At 36.9% G+C, this 22027-nt stretch overlaps 1 protein-coding gene across 3 annotated transcripts in view; it reads left to right on the top strand.

Annotated features, from left to right (window-relative positions):
* Positions 1-217: 217 nt before the first annotated feature.
* Positions 218-22027, top strand: part of GLIPR1L2 (GLIPR1 like 2) — a 30290-nt gene continuing 8480 nt past the window's right edge. For all 3 annotated transcript variants that reach the window (XM_037845275.1, XM_037845274.1, XM_037845276.1), the window contains exons 1-4: positions 218-461; positions 12617-12862; positions 14165-14268; positions 18506-18591. In XM_037845275.1, coding sequence (XP_037701203.1) covers positions 228-461; positions 12617-12862; positions 14165-14268; positions 18506-18591 — 670 coding nt within the window. In that variant the 5' untranslated portion in view covers positions 218-227. The remainder of the gene's footprint in view (positions 462-12616; positions 12863-14164; positions 14269-18505; positions 18592-22027) is intronic.

Raw genomic sequence — 22027 nt, 5'->3', positions numbered from 1 at the left:
CTGAAAAGCCTACAGTCGTTATTTAACTCAAGTTTCTCCTTAGGTAGTTCGACAAGCGTTTAAGAACCTTCCCTGCCCCGAAACGCAAGGTTTGTCTCACCCCTCCCCTTCGCCCCCAACACTTTCCCATGAAGTGAGGGCGTGTCTCGCGTACACCGCCAGGTAGATTGGCAGGTAACCGGGACGGGCCGGCGCATGCGTACTGACCAGACCACGGTGGGTCGCCCATGGAGGCCTCAAGGTCAGTCTCGGCTCAGTGGAGCGCGGAGCCGCTATTCCTGGCGCCAGGGGGTGTTTTGAAGCTGTGGCTTTGTGAGCTCTGTCTATTACTGCTGGGTTCTGGTTTGAATGCCCGATTTTTGCCACGCGAAGAGGATGTAGAGTTTATTAATGAGTACGTGAACCTCCACAACGAGCTCCGGGGCAACGTCGTCCCTCGAGGGTCTAATTTGCGTTTCATGGTGAGCCCGGAAGGCAGTTGCCTGAACCTCCCACTACCCTTGTCACTCCACTGGGACAGGCTGAGCTACTACCTTGAGGCTTAAAGATGGCAGAGAACCACACTTTCAGTCTGGGTTTTATAAAAACTGCATGTAACGTTTCCAAACTCAAGAAATAAAATGTTGCCATGATTTTGCACAGAACCCGGGACTAGGATGAGGATAGCGATGCACTTGCCTGGGATGCTAAATTTAAGGGGGCGCCAAAAAAAAAAAAAAAAGCAACAAAAAACTGAGTAATCAAGAAAATAGTACTTTAATGCAATATTTTTTAAAAATAAAAATAAATGCAAAACTATCCAAATTTTAAATAAAGAGCGGATCTTTGGGCCTACATTTAGGGGGAAGCAAGTGAGTAGCTCACTGTCTTGGTCGTACAAATGCAACATATACTTTTTTTTTTAAGCTTGAAGTTTTTTCATCATGGGCTTTTTCACATTAATTTTGGCTTTTAACGTATTGCATTAAAATGTTATTTAGCTTTATTATTGAGCTTTTTGGTGCTCCCCCTCTCCCTCCAGATTTTCCTCCTGAATGGGTGCCTCACTTGCCTCTAGTCCTGGCCTTGATTTTGCATTCCTTTACAATGTTGTTCTTGGTTCTTTCCTCATCCCCTCCTGCCACCCCCCAATTCCATTTAACATCACATGAACTGTTCCCTTGTTGTTACAGAGTCTTCATAATTATCATCTAAAATGACTGCAAAATCCACAGAGTAAGTAAGTAACTTCTTATTAGGCAGTTAGGACCTTCCAGATAACATTATAAATTATACTGCAAGGGATAGCTTCCTAGACATATGATTTCTTAGACATATTGTGTTTTTTTTTCTTTTGGATTACTTCCTTAAGAACAGTTCCAGAGATGGGATCGTTCAATTAAGGGTATGATATTTTTTTATTCATTAGATATGTAACAATTACTTTGCTAAAATAATGTGCCAAATTAAGCAAATAGCAGCAGTGTGCAATGTTCTGCTTTTACCACATTTTCACAGGCTTGGGCATTTTCAAATCTTTGCTAAAATTAATAAATTATAAAATGTTATTTTGTTTCAGTGTTAATTTTTTAAATGTAATTTTGATTGGACACTTTCCATATGTTTACATTTTGGTTCTTTCATGTTTAGTTTCTTTGCCTTTTTTCTTTAATATTTTCTCTTCAAGTTTATATAAGTTCTTATAGAAATGTACTACCTGTTAGTCCAATATGCTGAAATTATTTTTTTCCATGCCCATCTTTTACCTTTTGAATTAATTTTTAGAATTTGGGAATATTTGAATTTTAACTATATATTTGTGTTTATATTTCTGTTTCTTCCTGTTTGAAGATTAGTCTCCCTCTTGAAAATGCATAAGCCCACAATACTTGTTAATACAACTTAGCATAGGTTTCATAGTTCTAATCTCTAAAAATGTAAAATATTTCAAACACATAGATGAATGTAGAAAATAATATAACAGGTATCTGTGTGCTCAGATTCTATATTTTAAAATAAGAAGATTTTTTAAAGGAATAGTGTTTTGAGTATAGCTGAAAGCCTCACCCTAAACTTTTAACATTCTCTTCTTTCTAAAGTTGGTGTGTATTTTTCCCATGTATGTTATGTTTACTAGTACATAAATAGTAACTGTACATAATATAGTCTATTGCAATAGTACAGTCTACTGAGAACTTTTTCTTTACAAGTTTGGAAATCATACACTTGATTTTTATTGTTTTATTAGTTATTCTTAACATTTTAATATAGTGCATATTAAAAAGTCCAAAATTAATCAGTCTTTAACCTCCTTCCAAATATTAGAAAGATCTTAGAACCCTTAAATTTTGAATGCTTCCCTCCCATATCCATGCTGTTGTTGTCTACTGCTTTAGTTCTCTATCTTGTTAAAAAAAAAATTTAGTCTTGTTATTTTACTTTTATTATTTATGCTTATTTAGATTTGTGAACACTCTACCAATTTCCTTGACTACCATTGCTTCTTGTATCTCACTCCTTTTTGGATTCAGTTTCTTTTTTCCTGAAGTATGTCCCTTAATAACTCTTTCATCGAAGGTCTGTGAATCATAAACTGACTGTCTATATCTAAAATCATCTTTATTTTACACTCATCTTGAGTGATTTTGTTGTTTCTCTCATTACTATCTTCTGGCTTCCACTATGGCTTTTGAGATTTCTGCCATGAGTTGAATTTAGAGGTTCCTCAAGAACTGTGCCTGGACCGACAGCATCACCATCACCTGTAAACTTGTTATAAGAGAAAGTTCTCAGGCCTCACCGCAGACCTCCTTATGAGAATCCCTGGGGTGGCACCCAGCAATCTTTATTTGGCAGCCAGCAAGACCTCCACATGATTCTGAAGTGCACTAAAGTTTGACAGCCACTGGTGTCATTGTTACTTTTTAAAAGAACAACAGTTTTTACTTTCCAGTTTCCTTAACGATTTTCTTCTTGCTGTTCTGTAGTTTTACCATGCTGGGTCTATGAATGTGTTTATTTTTGTTTGTTCTATTCAGGACTTGTTCTTGAATCTGTATATTCATGCCTGTTGTTCAGTCTGAAATTTTTTAACATTATGTCATAGAATGTTGTCTCTTTCTCATCCTCTTTACTCTTCCTTTCTTAAGCTCCTATTAGATGTATGCTGGACTTTCTCATTCTTCTCCTTTTTGGTTCTTACTGTTTCCCCCTTATATTCATCTCATTATGTCTCTGTTCTTCATTCTAAGTCATTGTTTCAGAAGTGTCTTTCAATTTTCTCTTCAGTTTTTTGTATTAAATTTATCTAGCCCTTTGAGTTTTTAATTTCTAACAGAATGTTCTGTCTGATTTGTATTTATTATTCCCATTTTTACCCAGGGCCCTGTTCTTTTCTTATGATTTCTATTCCTACTTTCATATCTTTAATCATTTTAAACATCATTTAATATTTTCATAAAATATTTTTAGTATTGCGTTATTTAATTTCTTTAGGTGCTAATTCTCGTGTTTATTTTATGTACTGATATTCTGTCATGTTTATAAGTTTTTAGCATGTGATCATCTTCAGCAGAGATGCTGTGTGTATAGGAGAGAGTTCATGTTGTCCAAGTTGTGGAAGAATAAGTATTGCTTCAGAGTGGTTTTTCATTAGCTTTTCCTTGGTACCTCTCCTAGAATCAGTTTTTATATTGGGTATTCTTGGCTTATGCAGATCGAATATATCTGGTCTCCACCTGTACGCATAGTACGTGTTGAGGACTTAGATGTCTCAAGACTTTTATTTTCCACCTTACTTTTTGTCACTTCCTTGGGCCAGTGAGCAGAATGTTCTAGTCTCCTTCATTTAAGATGGAGCCAGGATCCTAATTTTTTACGGAGACCTCGTTCCCTGAACCTGCCTCATGTGGCTCTATGGCCACATCTTCTAGTCCCGTATTGGTGGGACTTATATCTGGACTGAACATCTCCTCTCTTCAGATTGGGCTTATGAGTTTACCATTCTGACTTTTAACTTCCCTCTTCATCTCTGTCTACTGAATATTACCTTTCTTTCCCTAGAGGATTTTGAAATTTTTTATTGTCTGTATGTTCGATTATATGAAATTACTGTTATTCAACCATTTTGACTTAGAAAACGTAAGATTTTTCAACTTCAATATTTTATTCAGCATTTCTATAAGTTTTCAGTATTAGAGTAATGTATCTTACTTTAGTCCTCTATGTTGCTGGAATCATCTTATCTTATTGAATATTAGGAACATAGAGTCCATCCCTTCTTTTTATGGACTCGCTTGATGATAGATGAATCCTATTTCTAACCTGACATGGTAGTGCACCTCAAGGGCTCAAGAATTGGACCTTGGCTTCCCCTATGTATCGGAAAGTGGTTTGTGGTTTAGTATATAATAACAATGTTTACCTTTTAACATTACAAAAAAAGCTTCTTCCTTTTGTTTTTAACATTACAGTTAAAGTTACCATCCTGTTTAATAGCCTCCTCATTCATATTTCCCTTTCTCTAACCCCCAGAAGCTACGAATTTCATGAATTTGATATGAGTCATTGAAATCCAGTTCTCAAATTTTTGAGTACATATATGACCAAAAATATAGTACTGTTGTTGGGGTTGTTTTTTATATTTCCATAAAGGGCATCTTGTAGTATGTATCATTTTCTTGTGTTTATTTTTTATTCAAAACTATGCATTTGAGATTTATTTAAGTTGGCACATTTAATCTAGTCCATTCAACTGCTGTGTTATTTTATCCCACAAATATACCATATTTTTAAATCTATTCCCTTATTTATGGGCATTTTGCTTGTTTAAAACAAATATATGAATAAAATAAAAATAGCCAGGAAAATTCTGAAAAATTAGAGTAACCAGCCCTATCAGATTTTATAGCATCTTATAAAGCCTCAGTATTTAAAACAATATAGTATTTGTATGTGAAAAACAGAGAAGTAGGAACATACAGAATTCAGAAAAAACCCAGCTATATAAGGGAATTTAGAATATGATAAAGGTAGTACCTTAAATCAATGGAATAAAAGGTAGACTTTTTGACAAAATGGTTTTTGGAAATCTGGATATTCATTTGAAAAAAGATAATGTTGGATACATTCCTCACTCACACACCAGGTATAAATTCCAAATCGGACCAGGGGTCCCCATAGGCTGGCCAACAAAATTATGGTTGAACTTTGTGGATTGTAAAAGTCTAATAGATGAGATATGAAATCATAGGCTGGTTTTAATTTTTTCCCCTCTTGCTTGAGCAAGGTTGAGCATCATTTCATGTGAATAAGGGTCTGTTCATGTCCATTCTTTCTGTATTAGGGTTTTAGTCTTTCTCCCCTTTACTTTATAAAACAGAGGCATTATCTGTGTTATGAATTGCAGTTATTATAGCCAATTTGTTATATTTCTTTTCTTTTTTTCTTTTAACTATAGTTTCTAGTTTGCATTGATTGCATTTTCCCCAGTATCACCCCATTTTTAACACCTTGCAAGGTTGACATTCATTTGTTCTCCCTCATGTAAAAACATATTTGTATGTTTTATCAAAATTGTTGAGCACTCTACATTTCACTGAGTTATACAGTCCCAGGCTTTATCTTTCCTCTTTCCTTCTGGTGTCCCACATGCTTCCAACCCTCCTCTTTCAACCATACTCACAATCATCTTTGTTCAGTGTACTTACATTGTTGTGCTACTGTTCTAGTTTGCTAGTGCTGCCAGAATGCAAAACACCAGAGACAGATTGGCTTTTATAAAAGGGGGTTTATTTGGTTACACACTTACAATCTTCAGGCCATAAAGTGTCCAAGGTAATGCATCAGCAATCGGGTACCTTCACTGGAGGATGGCCAATGGTGTCCGGAAAACCTCTGTTAGCTGGGAAGGCACGTGGCTGGCGTCTGCTCCAAGTTCTAGTTTCAAATGACTTTCACCCAGAATGTTCCTCTCTAGGCTTCAGCTCCTCAAAAATGTCACTCTTAGTTGCTCTTGGGGAGTTTGTCCTCTCTTAGCCTCTCCAGAGCGAAAGTCTGCTTTCCAAGGCCGTCTCCACAGTGTGTCTGTAAGCTGAAGCTCCTCTCTCAGTTCTAGTGCATTCTTAAAAGTGTCCCTCTTGGCTGTAGCTCCTCTTGAAAATGTCACTCTCAGCTGCACTGAGTTCCTTCTGTTTGTCAGCTCATTTATATGGCTCCACTGATCAAGGCCCACCCTGAATGGGTGGGGCCACACCTCCATGGAAATATCTCATCAGAGTTATCACCTACAGTTGGATGGGGCACATTTCCATGCAAACAACCTAATCCAAATGTTCCAACTTAATCCCCACTAATGTGTCTGCCCCACAAGATTGCATCAAAGAATATGGCTTTTTCTGGAGGACACAATACATTCAAACTGGCACAGCTACCATCACCCAAAACTAGCTTACAAACCTCTCACTCCTGTCTTTTCCTTTCTGTCTGCAGTGCTTCCTTTAGTATTTCCTATAGAGCAGGTATCTTGTTCACTAACTCTCTCATTGTCTGTCAAAGAATGTTTTAAACTCTTCCTCATTTTTGAAGGACAGTTTTGCTGGATATAGGATTCTTCATTGTTGGTTTTTCTCTTTCAGTACCTTAAACATATCACACCACTTCCTTCTTGCCTCCATGGTTTCTACTGAGAAATCCACACGTAGTCTTATCAAGCTTCCTTTCTGTGTGATGGATCGCTTTTCTCTTGCTGCTTTCAGGGTTCTCTCTTTGTCTTTGATGTTTGATAATCTGATTATTAAGTGTCTCTATTCTGTTTGGGGTACACTGTGCTTCTCGAATCTATAATTTTATGTCTTTCATAAGAGATGGGAAATTTTCATTGATTATGTCCTCTATTATTGCTTCTGCCCCTTTTCCCTTCTCTTCGCCTTCTGGGACTCAGACAACATGTACATTGATTTGCTTCATGTTGTCATTCAGTTCCCTGAGATGTTGCTTATATTTTTCCATTCTTTTCCCTATCTGTTCTTTTGTGTGCAGTATTTCAGGTGTCTTGTTCTCCAGTTCCTGAGTGTTTTCTTCTGCCTCTTGAAATCTGCTGTTGCATGTCTCCATTGTGTTTCTCATCTCTTGTGTTGTGCCTTTCATTTCCATAGATTCTGCCAGTTGTTTTTTCGATCTTTTGATTTCTACCTTATGTTCGCCCAGTGTTTTCTTTATATCCTTCATGTCTTTTGCCATATCTTCCCTGAACTCATTGACTTGGCTTTTGAATTGATTTAGCATATTTCTTTGGAAATCTTTAATTGATGGTTTCATTAAAGTGAAACGATATCTCAATGCTATCTTTTTTTAAATTCATTTTTATTGAGATATATTCACATACCATGCAGTCATACAAACCAAAGCGTATATTCCGTTGTTTACAGTACCATTATATAGTTGTGCATTCACCACCAAAATTAATTTTTGACACTTTCATTACCACACACACAAAAACAATAAGAATAAAAACCAAAGTGAAAAAGAACACCACAGTAAAAAAGAACACTGGGTGCCTCCCCCCCCCCCCATTTTTCTACTCCTCCATCCATAAACTGGACAAAGGGGAGTGTGGTCCATATGGCTTTCCCAATAACATTGTCACCCCTCATAAGCTACATTTTTATGCAATCATCTACAAGATTCATGGGTTCTGGGTTGTAGTTTGATAGTTTCAGGTATTCACTGCTAGTATTCCAATTTATTATAACCTAAAAAGTGTTGTCTATATTGTGCATAAGAGTGCCCACCAAGTGACCTTTCCGCTCTTTTTGGAATCTCTGCCACTGAAGCCTATTTCATTTCCTTTCACATCCCCCTTTTGGTCAAGAAGATGTTCTACATCCCACGATTTTGGGTCTAGATTCCTCCCTGGGAGTCATATTCCACATTGCCAGGGAGATTCACTCCCCTGGGTGTCAGATCCCATGTGGGGTGAGGGCAGTGATTTCACCTGCCAGGTTGGCTTAGCTAGAGAGAGAGAGGGCCACATCTGAGCAACAAAAAGACATTTGGGATGAGGCTCTTAGGCACAATTAGAGGCAGGCCTAGCCTCTCCTTTGCAGCAACTGTCTTGCCAAGGGCAGGTCCTGTGGTAGAGGGCTCAGCCCATCAAACCACCCATCCCTATGTCTGTGAGCACATCAGCAAACATTGACGTGGGGGAGCCCAACACCCCTGCATTCTCTACCAGTTCCTCAAGGTGGCTCTGCATATTTTTTTTCATTTTTTTTAATTAACTCTTTTTTCTTTAAATTAACTATATCAAAAAAATATTTTTTAAAAAGATAAACGATGAAAAAAATTTCAAACCAACTATAACAAGGGAGTAAGAAAAAGACAACTAACCTAAAATAACTACTTTACTTCCAACATATTCCTACTCTACCCCAAGAAAATAACATAATGTAGCAACATTTCTGTGAACTTGTTCCTACCATACCCATCAGAAATTACCAAACCATAGTCATTCCTGGGCATTCGCAAAATGTTAAATTTACCCATGATAGCTTATCTGTTCTTATAGGGTTATTGTTCCCCCTTCGTTAATTGCTCTCTATTGCTAGTTCCCCTACATTCTACATTGTAAATCATTTATTTTAGGAGTGTGTTGTTTAACCTCCAGGTGTTTGTGAATTTTCTAAGTCTCTGATGGTTATTGACTTCTAATTGTATTCCATTGTGGTCAGCGAATGTGCTTTGAATAATTTCAGATTTTTTTTTTTTAATTTTTTGAGACTTGTTTTATGTCCCAGCATATGGTATATTCTGGAGAAAGTTCCATGATCACTAGAGAAGAATGTGTATCCTGGTGATTTGGGATGTGATGTTCTATATATATATCTGTTAAATGAAATTCATTTATCAGATTGTTTAGGTTTTCGTTTTCCTTACTGGTCTTCTGTCTGGTTGATCTATCTATAGGGGAGAGTGATGTGTTGAAGTCTCCCACATTATTGTGGAAACATCCATTGCTTCCTTTAGTTTTGCCATTGTTTGTCTCATGTATTTTGTGGCACCGTGGTTGGGTGCATAAACATTTATGATTGTTATTTCTTCTTGGTGAATTGCCCCTTTTATTAGTATGTAGTGCCCTTCTTTGTCTCTCATTACATCCTTGCATTTAAAGTCTATTTTATCTGAGATTGATATTGCTACTCCTGCTTTCTTTTGACTGTAGCTTGGAGTGAAATATTTTTCCATCCTTTCGCTTTCAATTCCTTTGTGTCCCTGTGTCTAAGATGAGTCTCTTTCATGCAACATATTGATGGTTCATATTTTTTGATCCATTCTGCCAATCTATATCTTTTAATTGGGGAGTTTAATCCATTTACATTCAATGCTATTACTGTGAAAGAATTTCTTGAGTCAGCATCCTATCCTTTGGTTTATGTTTGTCAGATATATTTTTTCCCTTTCTCTCTTAATGTCCTTTAATGAACCAATATTGAATCTCTTTAGTACTGAACCTTTCTCCATCTCTCTCTCTCTCCTTTCTTTGTTTCTCTGTCGGTAGGGCTCCCTTCAGTATCTGAAGTAGGGCAGGACTTTTATTAGCAAAATCTCTCAGCATTTGTTTGTCTGTGAAAAATTTAAGCTCTCCCTCAAATTTGAAGGAGAGCTTTGCTGGATAAAGTATTCTTGGTTGGAAATTTTTCTCTCTCAGAATTTTAAATATGTCATGCCACTGCCTTCTCGCCTCCATGGTGGCCACTGAGTAGTCACTACTTAGTGTTATGTTGTTTCCTTTGTATGTGGTGAGTTGCTTTTTTCTTGCTGCTTTCAGAACTTGCTCCTTCTCTTCAGTATTTGACAGTCTGATCAGAATATGTCTTGGAGTGAGTTTATTTGGATTTATTCTATTTGGAGTTCACTGGGCATTTATGCTTTGTGTATTTATATTGTGTAGAAGGTTTGGGAAGTTTTCCCCAACAATTTTTTGGAATACACTTTCTAGACCTTTACCCTTCTCTTCCGCTTCTGGGACACCAATGAGTTTTATATTTGGACATTTTATTTTATCTATCATATCACTGAGGTCAATTTCGATTTTTTTTATTTTTTTCCCCATTCTTTTGTTCTTTCATTTTCTGTTCTGTGGTTCTCGAGGTCACTGATTCATTGTTCAGCTTCCTCTAGTCTTGTACTATGAGTATCCAGAATCTTTTTAATTTGGTCAACAGTTTCTTTTATTTCTGTAAGATCAGCTATTTTTTTATTTACTCTCGCAATTTCTTCTTTAAGCTCTTCTAGGGTCTTCTTCATGTCCTTTATATCCTGTGCCATGCTCTTGTTGTTTGTCTTTAGTTCTTTGATTAATTGCCCCAAGTACTGTGTCTCCTCTGATCTTTTGATTTGGGTGTTTGGGTTTCGGTTATCCATATGTCTGGTTTTATCATATGCTTTAAAATTTTCTGTTGTTTTTGGCCTCTTGGCATTTGCTTTACTTGATAGGGTTCTTTTAGGATATGTGGGATTATTCAAAGACGAATCTCTGATTTGTCAGATCTACAGCTTTGTGGCGTACGCTTTCTCTAACTAACCAGCCAGTGGTGTCCGCGAGTCACCTATTCCCCTCAGTTCTCCCTAACTTTGTCTTTGTGGTGTGTGGGGGTCTGATTCTTGTGAGGTCCAATTGGTGCACCAAGTTTGGGTGTGTTGTTGGTGCTGTCCGCTCTGAATGTGGGTCGTGTGTCTGAGCGGTTAGGGAGGGAGGGCAGCTTTAACAATCAAACCTCCCAGGTGTTCCTGGAGATTTAAGGCTGTTGCAAGAGTCTAAACCTTCATTTCAGTCTCACCACGGATTGTTTCTGCCACTGACCCACAAGTCCTTGGTACTGGCGTATGGTCCCTGGGATTTCCGAGTGGGTCCCTCTTCCAAGCCATGCCCTTCTAGGGCCTCTGCTGAGGGAAGGTTGTGTGACGTTACAAGTGCATGCCATCCCTCAAGGGAAGTTCTGGGCCATCAGGCAGAGTAGGAGCATTCCCAGCCTGCTGAAAGGATGGCTGAATGGGGCGTGTTAATTTCTCCCTTTTCGCACAGCTCTGCCTTCCCATCTCTGGGACAATTAGCTGCGGGTGCACAACAGACTAGTGTCCAAGCCTGATATTGTGGTGTGTATGTGTGTTGCTGGAAGCACTTCCTGTCACACTGGGTATTTTGGTGTGGCTCTGGGCTGTGGCTCTGGTGCCGGGCAGGAGCATTCCCAGCCCGCTGGGAAGATGGCTGCAAGGGGCGTGGTTTTTTTTCCCCTTTTGGATCACCTCTGCCTGCCTTGCTCTGAGACAGTTAGCAACAGGTGTGCAAAAGGCTATCTTCCACGCCAGATATTGAAGCATTTGCACAGCCTGTTCCTGTTACGCTTCGCTGTGCAGTTCTCGCTGCCGTATCTGCAGCCGCTTTTGGGTTTTTATAAAAAAGAACTGGTCTGCCTCCAAATGCCAATCCTTGGTTTCCCCACACTGCAGCGTGGCTGCTGGATATTCAGTGGCTTACTCACTCATTTCAGAATGCAGACTCCCGGTTTCACCAAGTGCACAGTCCCTGTGGATTTAGCAGACCTTGTCCAGCTGCTGCATCACTGGAACTGGTGTTCTGGGTCACTTTCTGGCTTTTATCTAGTGTTTTTCACGGAGGTGTTTTTTTGCCCTGTCTCTCCTAGCCACCATCTTAGGTTCTCTCCTTTATAATCACCTTTAATTTCCATATTTCTACCAAATGTTTCCTCAAGACAGCCTGGGCTTTTACATATCAAGTGCTTCAGAATTCTTCCAGCCTCTTTCCATTAACCAATTTGAAAAATTCAATCCATAACAAGATATCTCTTTAGCATATTGAATTGAAAACCATTTGTTAATTTTTCTCTGTGTATTGTTTTTGTTCCTGTCCTTATTTAAGCAATGAACTTAATGAGCTTCTAAATGATGATCAAAGTTCACATTTCTGAATATTTCCAGATAGCTAACCAGAGAGAAGCACCTTTTGATATTTTCTAAAATTTGGGGAAACTTTGATCAGATTTTACATATGCCTCTTTTATAACATTTATTGACTACCATGATATTTATTAACATTTATCAACTACATAATATGTTATTAAAGATTTTTTATGTATAAAATTTCCTAGGTTATTCTCTTAACCATAAACTCTTGGAGGACAAAATTTATGGGTGATTTTTCATTGTATTCCTTGCAATGCATTATTTTGCATATAATCAGTGCTAAATAAATAGTGCTTAAATGAATAATATTTTAAATTATATCACTACATATAAAAAGACAGTGGATTAAAAATATGTATTTCTAATTCTGAACAGACTATATTGTGATTATTTCAATAATTTTTATCATCTAACATTTAGATATTTTAGCTACAAAATATTTGCATAATCTTTTGTCACAAGAAATCATTTCATTTATGATTACCTCAAAAAATTTTCTTCCACAGAAATTCCAGAAAGAAAGCCCTTAAGTACAAAGTTACAATTCTGTTTTTCTTAAATCTAATGTGAGAATGCAAGGACAATAATTTAGAGCACACCCACAAAATTATTATTATTATTATATTGTTCGCTTTGCTTTTTACATTTTTTTCAGACTTGGGATGTAGCTCTGTCACGGACTGCTAGAGCATGGGGGAAGAAATGTGTGTATTCACCTAATATTTATTTGGAAGATATACAAATGTCCCATCCTAAATTTCATGGTATTGGTGAAAATATGTGGGTCGGCCCTGAAAATGAATTTACTGCAAGTATTGCTATCAGAAGTTGGTATGCAGAGAGGCAGTTCTATAGTTATGAGAATGACACTTGCTCTGGAGACTGTTCTCATTATATTCAGGTATCTAATTTTTATGTTGTTAATTAAATAGACTCCTTCATTGCTTTACTATCTAGTTTTTATTGATTTTTTCAAATTTATAAATAAACTCCATTTGTGAAATCATTACATATAATAGAATGAAAATTCCAGTCAGTCATAGATCTTCAAAAAGCCTGTAATTCCATCTATTATGTGAGCCATACAATTAAAGCCTCCTTTTAAATATAGTAAACTTAATCTCCATATCCAGAGATGAAAGGTGCTTTTCTCACCCTGGAAAAGGAACCAGCAAATAAAAATTATTTTTTAATTATTGACCATAAACGTAAGTAAAATTGTTAATTTTTTGCACAGATTAATAGATATGCTGCTATCTAGCATGAAAACACTTTAAATGCAATTTAATTATATTATTTCCCCACATCATGTTCTAACAATCCACCCTCACACTTCATACTCCAGGTGTACTGAACCACTTACCACTTGTTATTTCACGTATCACATTGTTTTATAATCATCTATTTATATATTTGATACTACATTGAGGGCAGTTATCACTAAGGTTTGAGATAAAGAAAAAAAGCAAAATGGAAATGGTTCCTCTCTCTTCCATAGAGAGATTAACGAAAAGCAAACACTTTTTTATCCACTTAGAAGTATTAGAAATATTAAAGCCAAATGGAGAATGCAGGAATGTCTTTAATTAGTCCCATCTTTTCACTCCAATTCAAGACCTGTTTTCCCTTTTATACAAACTCTTTTTTATTTCTTTTTTTTTTTTTGAAGTACAGAGTCCATTTTTTTTTTAATAATGGAATTTCCTCAAAAAGGAAAGATAAATGCTGACAGCATTCAATTACTTTCTACTCTTGTATCTCTTTTCCTTCCCTTCTATACTCTTACTGTCCCTTTTTTTCTCCCTTCTCTCCACAGCTTCCATTTTTCCAAAACATTTTCTTCTCTGCTTTTCTCTTTTCCTCCCTGCCTATGACCTAGAACTTTCAGGTTCAACCAGAGGTTCAAAATTGATTCACCAAGTGTTACTTTCTTTGACTCTGAAGCATAACTCTAGAACAGTGTTTTTCAAACTATTTTTCCTTGAAACATAGTCTTGGTAGAACCTATTGAAGTGTTTTTCTAAATGCAGTTTTGGAAATTCTGCCCTAAATTCATAACTCAATACTGATATCTAAATGAAGAATGGTACATAATCCTTGAGTTCCTTGGATTCTTTGTGGATGGAATGTATTATTAATTGTGATATGACAGAGTAAATGTTCAGAATTAAATTTTATGTTTTCTTTGAAAATTTTATTTCAGATTGTTTGGAACACCTCTTACAAAATTGGTTGTGCAGTTACTCCATGTGCAAGAATTGGATATATTAGAAATGCAGCAATTTTCATATGTAACTATGCACCAGGGTAAGTTACTTCAATTAATAAAAGAATATTAAAAATTGGGAATTTTTTACTGTTTAAGTTGTCCTAACTTTCAATACATTCTTCTAACATTTTTGTGAACCATTAAAGTAATAATCAAATATAAGGTATTGATTAAAGAATTTATAATGGAATATTCTTAAATTCTTTAATGAATCACAACTTGGGCATATTGATTTTACTTATGGAATATCCAAGTATTTCCTTCTAAAAAAATCTTAACTTTAGTACATTACCTATATTTTATAATATCTAGTCTAATTAACATAGATTATTTTCCACAATAGCTTATTCCCATATTTATAAAAATAGTCAATAGAAAATAAGACTAGATATGTTGAAATTTATGTCAGAAGAATTGTTTCAGGAGTACATCAGTTTTGTAACATGACGGACAGTGTTAACTGACCACCTCTAGCAGGTTACATTATTAATGGGAGATTAGCCTTAGATGGAAGGAGAAGTAATTCTTCAGTTGTTTTAGAAAAGAAGGAAAGTGTGGGTAGAAATGCTTGTCATATTTAGTGACAAAAAATTTCAAGCTCCAATCTAGTCCTTTATTTTTCTCTGTGCAGTAGGACAGATTATATCCTGAGAATAAAACACAGGTTTTGACAGGTGTATGTGAAGTAATATAGTGCAAGAGAGTTTCAGGTTTTGACTAGAGAATGTGTGAAACAATGGACCTGTGCTAGATAAAGAAGAAAGAACAGGATGGATAGGAAGAAGTTGGGAGAGAAAAGAGACTTAAGGTACCATTGAAATTAATGAATGAACAAGTGTGGCAGGAGAAAATAAGTAACCTGGAAGGATAGGAGATTGTAGTCAGTGAATGGAATGTCTGATTTTTTAAGTTCAGAGGTGGAGCAGTTTTAGCAAATGAGAAGATCCAGAGTAGGGCCTCAAGAATGGTTGACGATTATAGAGTATTGGAAAGTTTTATGACAGTGAGGACATCCGGTAACAGAGAGGCCAAATTATTGGATGAATCATCCATATGAATGTTGTAATCATCTAGGTCCCAGAGTCTAAGAAAATGGCAAAATTTGAGCTTGAAATGGAGCCAGTGAGCCAGGTGCCAAAGGTCTTCAGTGAATAAGGAGTGTGATCAGGAGGTAGATGATTATTTTAAGGGGGATTAGAGGTTGGTACAGCTAAATAATATGGACCTCAAAGGAGTTTTATCAGCGGTCCCAGACCTTTAGGAGAAGGATGTGAAAGTGAAGGGAGGAGACCAATTGAGTTTTACAGAAGGTAATCTAAAGTAAGGTAGTTTTATACAGACAGAAATAATTTGAGACGGAGAACTACTGGGTCTATACTTTCCTTGACCTTGAACAGGTCCACGATGTAATCAAGAAGTTTTGGGGAAAGACAGACATTAGATGTGTCAAGAAGGAGAGCTAGATGGGGTCTCTAACTAGATTATCTTCCTTGCTACTTATTGCATTGTATTTTTCTCCAGCTTATTGAAATAAATGCTTTAAGACTTCTTGGGAAGCCTACAGATACTCCAGATATGAACCAAAAACCAGTATTGTGTTATTTCTCAGTGATATGTTGAAGTAGTGAAAGTGAAAGGTAGCGTTGCAGGTGGTCTAGTTGTTCAGCTATATGAGATGGAAAAATTACGATATTCTTCTAGGATGTTTGATATGATCTGACCATTGTTCTATGGACAATGCACAGTGAGTCTGGACATGGAGAACTTTGAAAAGAAGAATCTGTCTACAAATTTTAATTGCTAGTCTGTTTTTAATCCATTTTAATCCAGTCTGTGGGACTGGATTACCTCCTTGACGAGCAAGGTGGAAGCAGATATGGGTCTTGTATAGACCATGAAATCATCCACCGCTACCAGAATTGTGCTCTTATTCTGGGACAGTGTTCTATTACAATATTTGAATAATGGTCTTTTATGGGACTTGGGGTTGGAAGTGGGTATAGTTGTCCATTAAGACATCCATGTACATGTCCTTATCTAGGACCTGGCCACATGTCCAACAGGTGGAAATGTATTATAGAAGGTATGACAGATATGAGGCTAAGAAAGGTTCCAGAGGACTATGTTCAGAGTCTTGACTTGGTCTCAGTAAACCACTGGGGCTGCTTCTTGGAAGAGTTACAGGCCTAAAGATAAGGGTGTTTCATCCATTTCTTCAGGCACTGCCAAGGAGAATGTGAAATTTCAGTGGACTTTGCTGGTTATAGATACTTATCTGTTGTTTTTTCCTAATATGGCCCAATAATTCCAATTGCATTTGTATTTGTGGAGCTGAACTGTAGTATTAGACTTGAGTTGGTTTATTTTCAACTTCTTTGCAACTCAGAATGACAGGATGATAACTATGGAAGAGTATTAGCCTGGCATTTCTGGCCATCTGATATAAATGGTGATTATGGAATTCAAACATTTGAAAAAGAGGACCCATTATATTCCACCATTGTGTGGGTGTTTGTTTTCTTGCCTTCCCAGAACTATTTCAGGTTATGGTTATCAAACATTATGATCACAGGTGATTGGCCTATACTCTGAACCCCAAAGGTATTCTTTATAGTAGGGAGGTTTTTTTTAAGATTTTATTGAGATATATTCATTTATCATATATTCCATCCAAATTATACAGTGTCTCAAAGTATCATCACTTAATTGTGCAATCATCATCACACTCACTTCTAGACCATTTTCTACTCCAAAAAGAAAATCATCAGATAGACAGTAAAAAGAAACCCCCAAACACCCCATATCCCTTATCTCCCCCTATTACTGACCCCTAGTATTGTTGTGATGAAAGAATTTTAAGGTATTACTGTTAACTATAGTCCATAGCTTGCAGTAGGTATCCCCCCCCACCTCATCGCCACTCTATTATTAACTCTTTTTACAAGTGTTGTACATTTGTACTAGTTCATGCAAGTACTTATTTAAATTTACAGTGTATTTAATCAGTAACATACATGACTCTAAAGAATCCTTTTCAACCCAAATCATATACAAAACAGCACTATTCCTTATATTCTCACTAACGAGCTACCTAGTGGAGAGCTTTTTGCATAGGTGCCAGGGCAGATGTCCTCCGTCTCTGAGGTCTTGGGAAAGGATCATCTCTACTTTTTGTGTTGGAGGGATCTATTTCAATGATAAAGGATTAGGGCAGGAAAAGTAGAGTAAGGTGTTGGTAAAGATGACTAGATCAATTCTTGTGATTCTGGAAAGCTGGTGCACTGGGTGGGATCTAAACAAAATGCATTTTTTTTCCTTGAAATGGTCTGATAGTGGAGTAATGAAATTGTATACATGATGTATGATCTGCTGATAACCACAAACCTTTAGATGTGCTTGATGGACTGAAAAGCTTGCAATTCAGGGGTATCTGCTACCTTACTGTGTATCATTAAAACCTCTGATTAGATAAGATATGACTCAGAGATTAGATATTGAGCTTTTTGACTATATATTTCTTAGGTTTGGCCTTTCTAGATTTAAGTCCAAACAGAGATTTATATGGCTAATATAGCTTCCAACTGCACACTGAGTATTTTAGCAATCCTATTTAAAGAACCAGGATTAGTGCCCCTCCTCCCACTCAAAAAGGTCTTTTCCCTACCTATCTTCCCTGTCTTTTTTATCCTCAATCCTTTGTATAAGCTTCTCTATTCATACCTACTTTCAGGCCTTTTTTCCTTATTTAGTTCTGAGTAGTTGATGTAATAATTTTTCATGTCTCTTTTCAGCTCTATACTGAAATTCATCAACTTTATAAAATCCTGTTTTCATTTCTTTACTTGTTTAGATAATTATGTATTTTTTTATTTAGACCTCAAAGTAACCCATGTAGCTGGGTCTTTTGGACAATAAGCCTTTCAGGATTTTGTAAACTCTTCAGATAATTAAGATATTTCTGCAAAACTTTTTATACATTTGTGCCAACCAGAAAGGAGTTAATGGTAGAACATTCTATAATATCAATTTTTAAAGCATAAGTTTTGCTATAAACTGAAGTGAAGGGTTTCAATCTCACTCATATTTAAATTACAATACTTTGTTTCATGGATGAAGAAATTAGTTTCAGAAGAGACTGTTTTTTTGTGGGGAAAAAGTATATCCTTTAGTCCATTTCCTTAACTAAATCACTTTTATGAAAAATCAGTAAATATATTCTTCAAATCACATGTAAAAATTGAGACTTTTTGTAACTAAATATTCTGCTTTTTTTAGACGGACTCTGACGCGAAGGCCTTATAAACCAGGAATATATTGTACTGAATGCGGCAAAGATGACACTTGCACAGATTTTCTATGCAGTAAGATATAGAAAATAACTTAACTTGAAAAGAAAAAAATCTATAATGTATTGAAGGACAAGAAAATTAAGTGATTGAACATTAGTTTTTCATTGTCATATTATTAGTGTTCCTTTTCATAGAATACTATTATTATATTATCAAAGGAGGGTTGAAACAGAATCATCTTTAGATTTTTCTGAATTACAGAGCCTCTTCTCCCCTCCCTTACCCCTATTCCTGCCCTTTAAGGGGGGATATCAGGATATTAGAAGAAATGAGAACTAAGGGTTATATTCTGTAAAAGCTTCACAGTAAATTCCTGAAAGAGCAGCCTATTTGAGAATGACTACTCTAAAAGATAGGATGTCCCAGAATATTTATGAAGAGAAAAGAAGTGAAGTAGCAAATGTTTAATAGCCTTTTCAATTATTTTTCCCCCAAAATGAAAATACCACAAAAACATTCAGAAAGAGAAAAGTGGAAATAAGTTTGATTACATTTTTATTTTAGCTTTTCTAAACATAAGAGCATGTAACTCAAAAGTGTAACTATACTCAGAATATACAATGCTTCGAGGAATGTGGTAAGGGATAAAGTCAGACAGTAGGTAAGGGGCATATTATGCTATTGTGCTAAAGAAACCAGGAGACAGTTTCATCATAACACCACTGCTGAAGTGAATCCATCCTAACATTTCTGCCCTTGCTTCAAGATGCAGAGTCTTGCTATTTTTCCTTTAGAAAAAATCCAATCTTAAAGTCCCTAGGTGGGTCAGAGCAACATAGGCATCCATACAGAGAGGCAGACAGATGTGGCATATTAGAGCATCAGGATGACGAGGAGCCACATGAGTTGCAGCAGGCATGGGAAGACAGCCTAAGCAGTGTGAGGACGGTGTCCACATGAGAGAGTGGCCTGGTATGGGGAATCAGACCCCCTTGGAGTGAAGTGGGTGTTCGTGCAGGAGGTCAGGCTTGGGGTATGAGCACCAGAGCAGGAAGAGTTTCTGAGCTCGGTGTGACAATCCGAGCCCAAGCAAGGTCAAGAGAGCATCAACCTGGGGTGGGAAGGAGCAGTGTGATATAGGGTGTCAGAGTTTGAGCAGGTGATGAAGGCATCCACAGAGGGATGGTCTGGTACTTGTTGTCAGAGCCGAACCAGAATGAGAGAAGCATTCACATATGGGGTGGCCTGGCGTGAGGAATAAGAGCCTAAGCTGGTAAAGGGGCATCCATGTTTAGGGTGTGAGGCATTGAGTCCAAACTAAGTGAGGAAAGCTTCAGTGGGGGGGAGGTGGCCTGACATAGGAGGAATCAGAGCCCAAGTGGGATGAGAAGGGAGTCTACACATTGGAGCAGCATAGAGCGGGATGTCAGTCTGAGCAGGAGTGGGAGGGTGTCCAAGTGGAGGGCCAGCTTGTAGGTGAACAGACTAAATACAGGGCTCCCAGTTAGATTTGAATTACAGATAAACAACAAATTATTTTATTACAAATATACCCCAAATTCTGCATGAGACATTTTTATACCAAAACATTATTTATTATTTATCTGAAATTCAGATTTAACTGTGCATCTTGTCAGAGCTCAAGTAGGATGAGGAAGGCATCTCTTGGGGGAGGGTGTATAGGCAGTGATTGGAAATTGGTAGCATACTGGGGGATTGATCAAATAGTAACAAATAGATTAAGGATAATGAGAGTCAGGTTTCTCACTATCAGAGAATGAAGATACAAATATGGAAAGGAAGAAAGCTAGCATTAACGTTGTGGTATTGAATTAGAATTATAGGTATCAATATAAACTTATAGATTTCCATAAATATAAATAGAAATATAGATGTAAATGTGTGTATATGCATGAATATACAGACATTTTTCCTGAGTTCTAAGATGGCTTTGGAGAATCAACCCTCTCCCCAAAATAATGCTGGCACCCAGATATTGGTTTTGAGATTCTCTTCTCCACTAGAAGGAACCAGGGCTCATTGGAGAAAAGTCTGGTTCATTGGAGAAAAGTCTGGTTCAAGGCAGAGGAAGGGAAAGTATAAGATGAACCCAGAACATCTTTTTGTACCCAAAAGAAAGGAGGTGTCAAAAAATAATGGGGACATGTCACAAAAAGAACACAGAAGAACACAGAGATCATCTTAAAGTACTCCCACTAGTCACATCTGAGACAATTTGAGCATCAAACTAATAATAATAATATGTAATTATAACCAACTGGATCAAATTTAAAACTATGAATTCATAGTGATATAAATTAATAAATGAATAAACTGAAAGTTTGATGAGGAACAGTGTATTTATCTAGTTTCAGAGTAACTTCCCATAAAAACACTTATAAATTACTGTCCTAGTTTGCCAGGACAGCTATGACAAATACCACACAAAGAGTTAGCATAAACAAGAAGAATTTATTGGCTTATGGTTTTAGATATCAAAAGTCTCAAATCAAGGTGTCAGGAAGGCCATGCTTTCTCCCAAAGAGTGATAGCTTGTTGCAATCCTCAACTTCCATCTCTGCCTCTATCACCTGGTGATTCCTTTGGTCTCCTGTGGCTTTTTCTGACTTCACCTGAATTTCCTCTTTATGAGGTCACCAGTAATACAGATTACGACCCACCTTGATTGAGTCTGACCACACTTTAACTAATAATACCATCTTCAAAAGGTCCTATTTACAAATGGATTCATACCCACAAGAACATGGATTAAGATTAAGAATGTGTCTTTTGTGGGGACATGATTCAATCCCGAAAAATCACTAAGGGGAGAAGAGTAACTTCACAATGGAGCAGTGAATGCTGCTGTTTTGCAAAACACAAGAAATAGATCAGCTTTTATAAAGGGGGTTTATTTGGTTACAAAGTTTATAGTCTGAAGGCCATGAAAATGCCCAAACAAAGGTATCAACAATAGGGTACCTTCACTGAAGAACACCAGTGGCATCTGGAAAACCTCTGTTAGCTAGGAAGGCACGTGGCTGGTGGCTGGTTGCTCCTAGGTTGCGTTTTCAAATGGCTTTCTCCCAGGACGTTTCTCTCTAGGTATCTGGGGGTACTCTCTTAGTTTCCTCTGGAGTAGCGAAAGTCTAATTTGAATGGCCGTCTTCAAAAATGTCTCTCATGGCTGCAGCTAACATCAGGCATGTCTAAGCATCAACATCAGCAAGCGTCTGGGTCTGTGTCAGAGTTTTTAAAGGACTCCAGTGAAGCATGTTAACATCTCCAACTATAGTTGTGGATATATCTGTTTCTGCTTTCAGTTCTATTTATTTCCCTTCATATATGTTGAAACTGTTGATAGGTATACACAACTAGAATTATGCTTCTTGATTAATTGACCATTTTATCAATATATTATGTCCCTCTTTATCCTTGATAATTTTCTTTGGTCTTAATTTTACCTCGTTTAACATTAATACAGCCACTTCAGCTTTCTTTTCATTTA

Source organism: Choloepus didactylus, chromosome 8, assembly GCF_015220235.1.
Source record: "Choloepus didactylus isolate mChoDid1 chromosome 8, mChoDid1.pri, whole genome shotgun sequence".
NCBI classification, from domain to species: domain Eukaryota; kingdom Metazoa; phylum Chordata; class Mammalia; order Pilosa; family Megalonychidae; genus Choloepus; species Choloepus didactylus.
The sequence above is the reverse complement of the archived record's forward strand: the minus strand, read 5'-3'. Positions and strand labels throughout refer to the sequence as shown.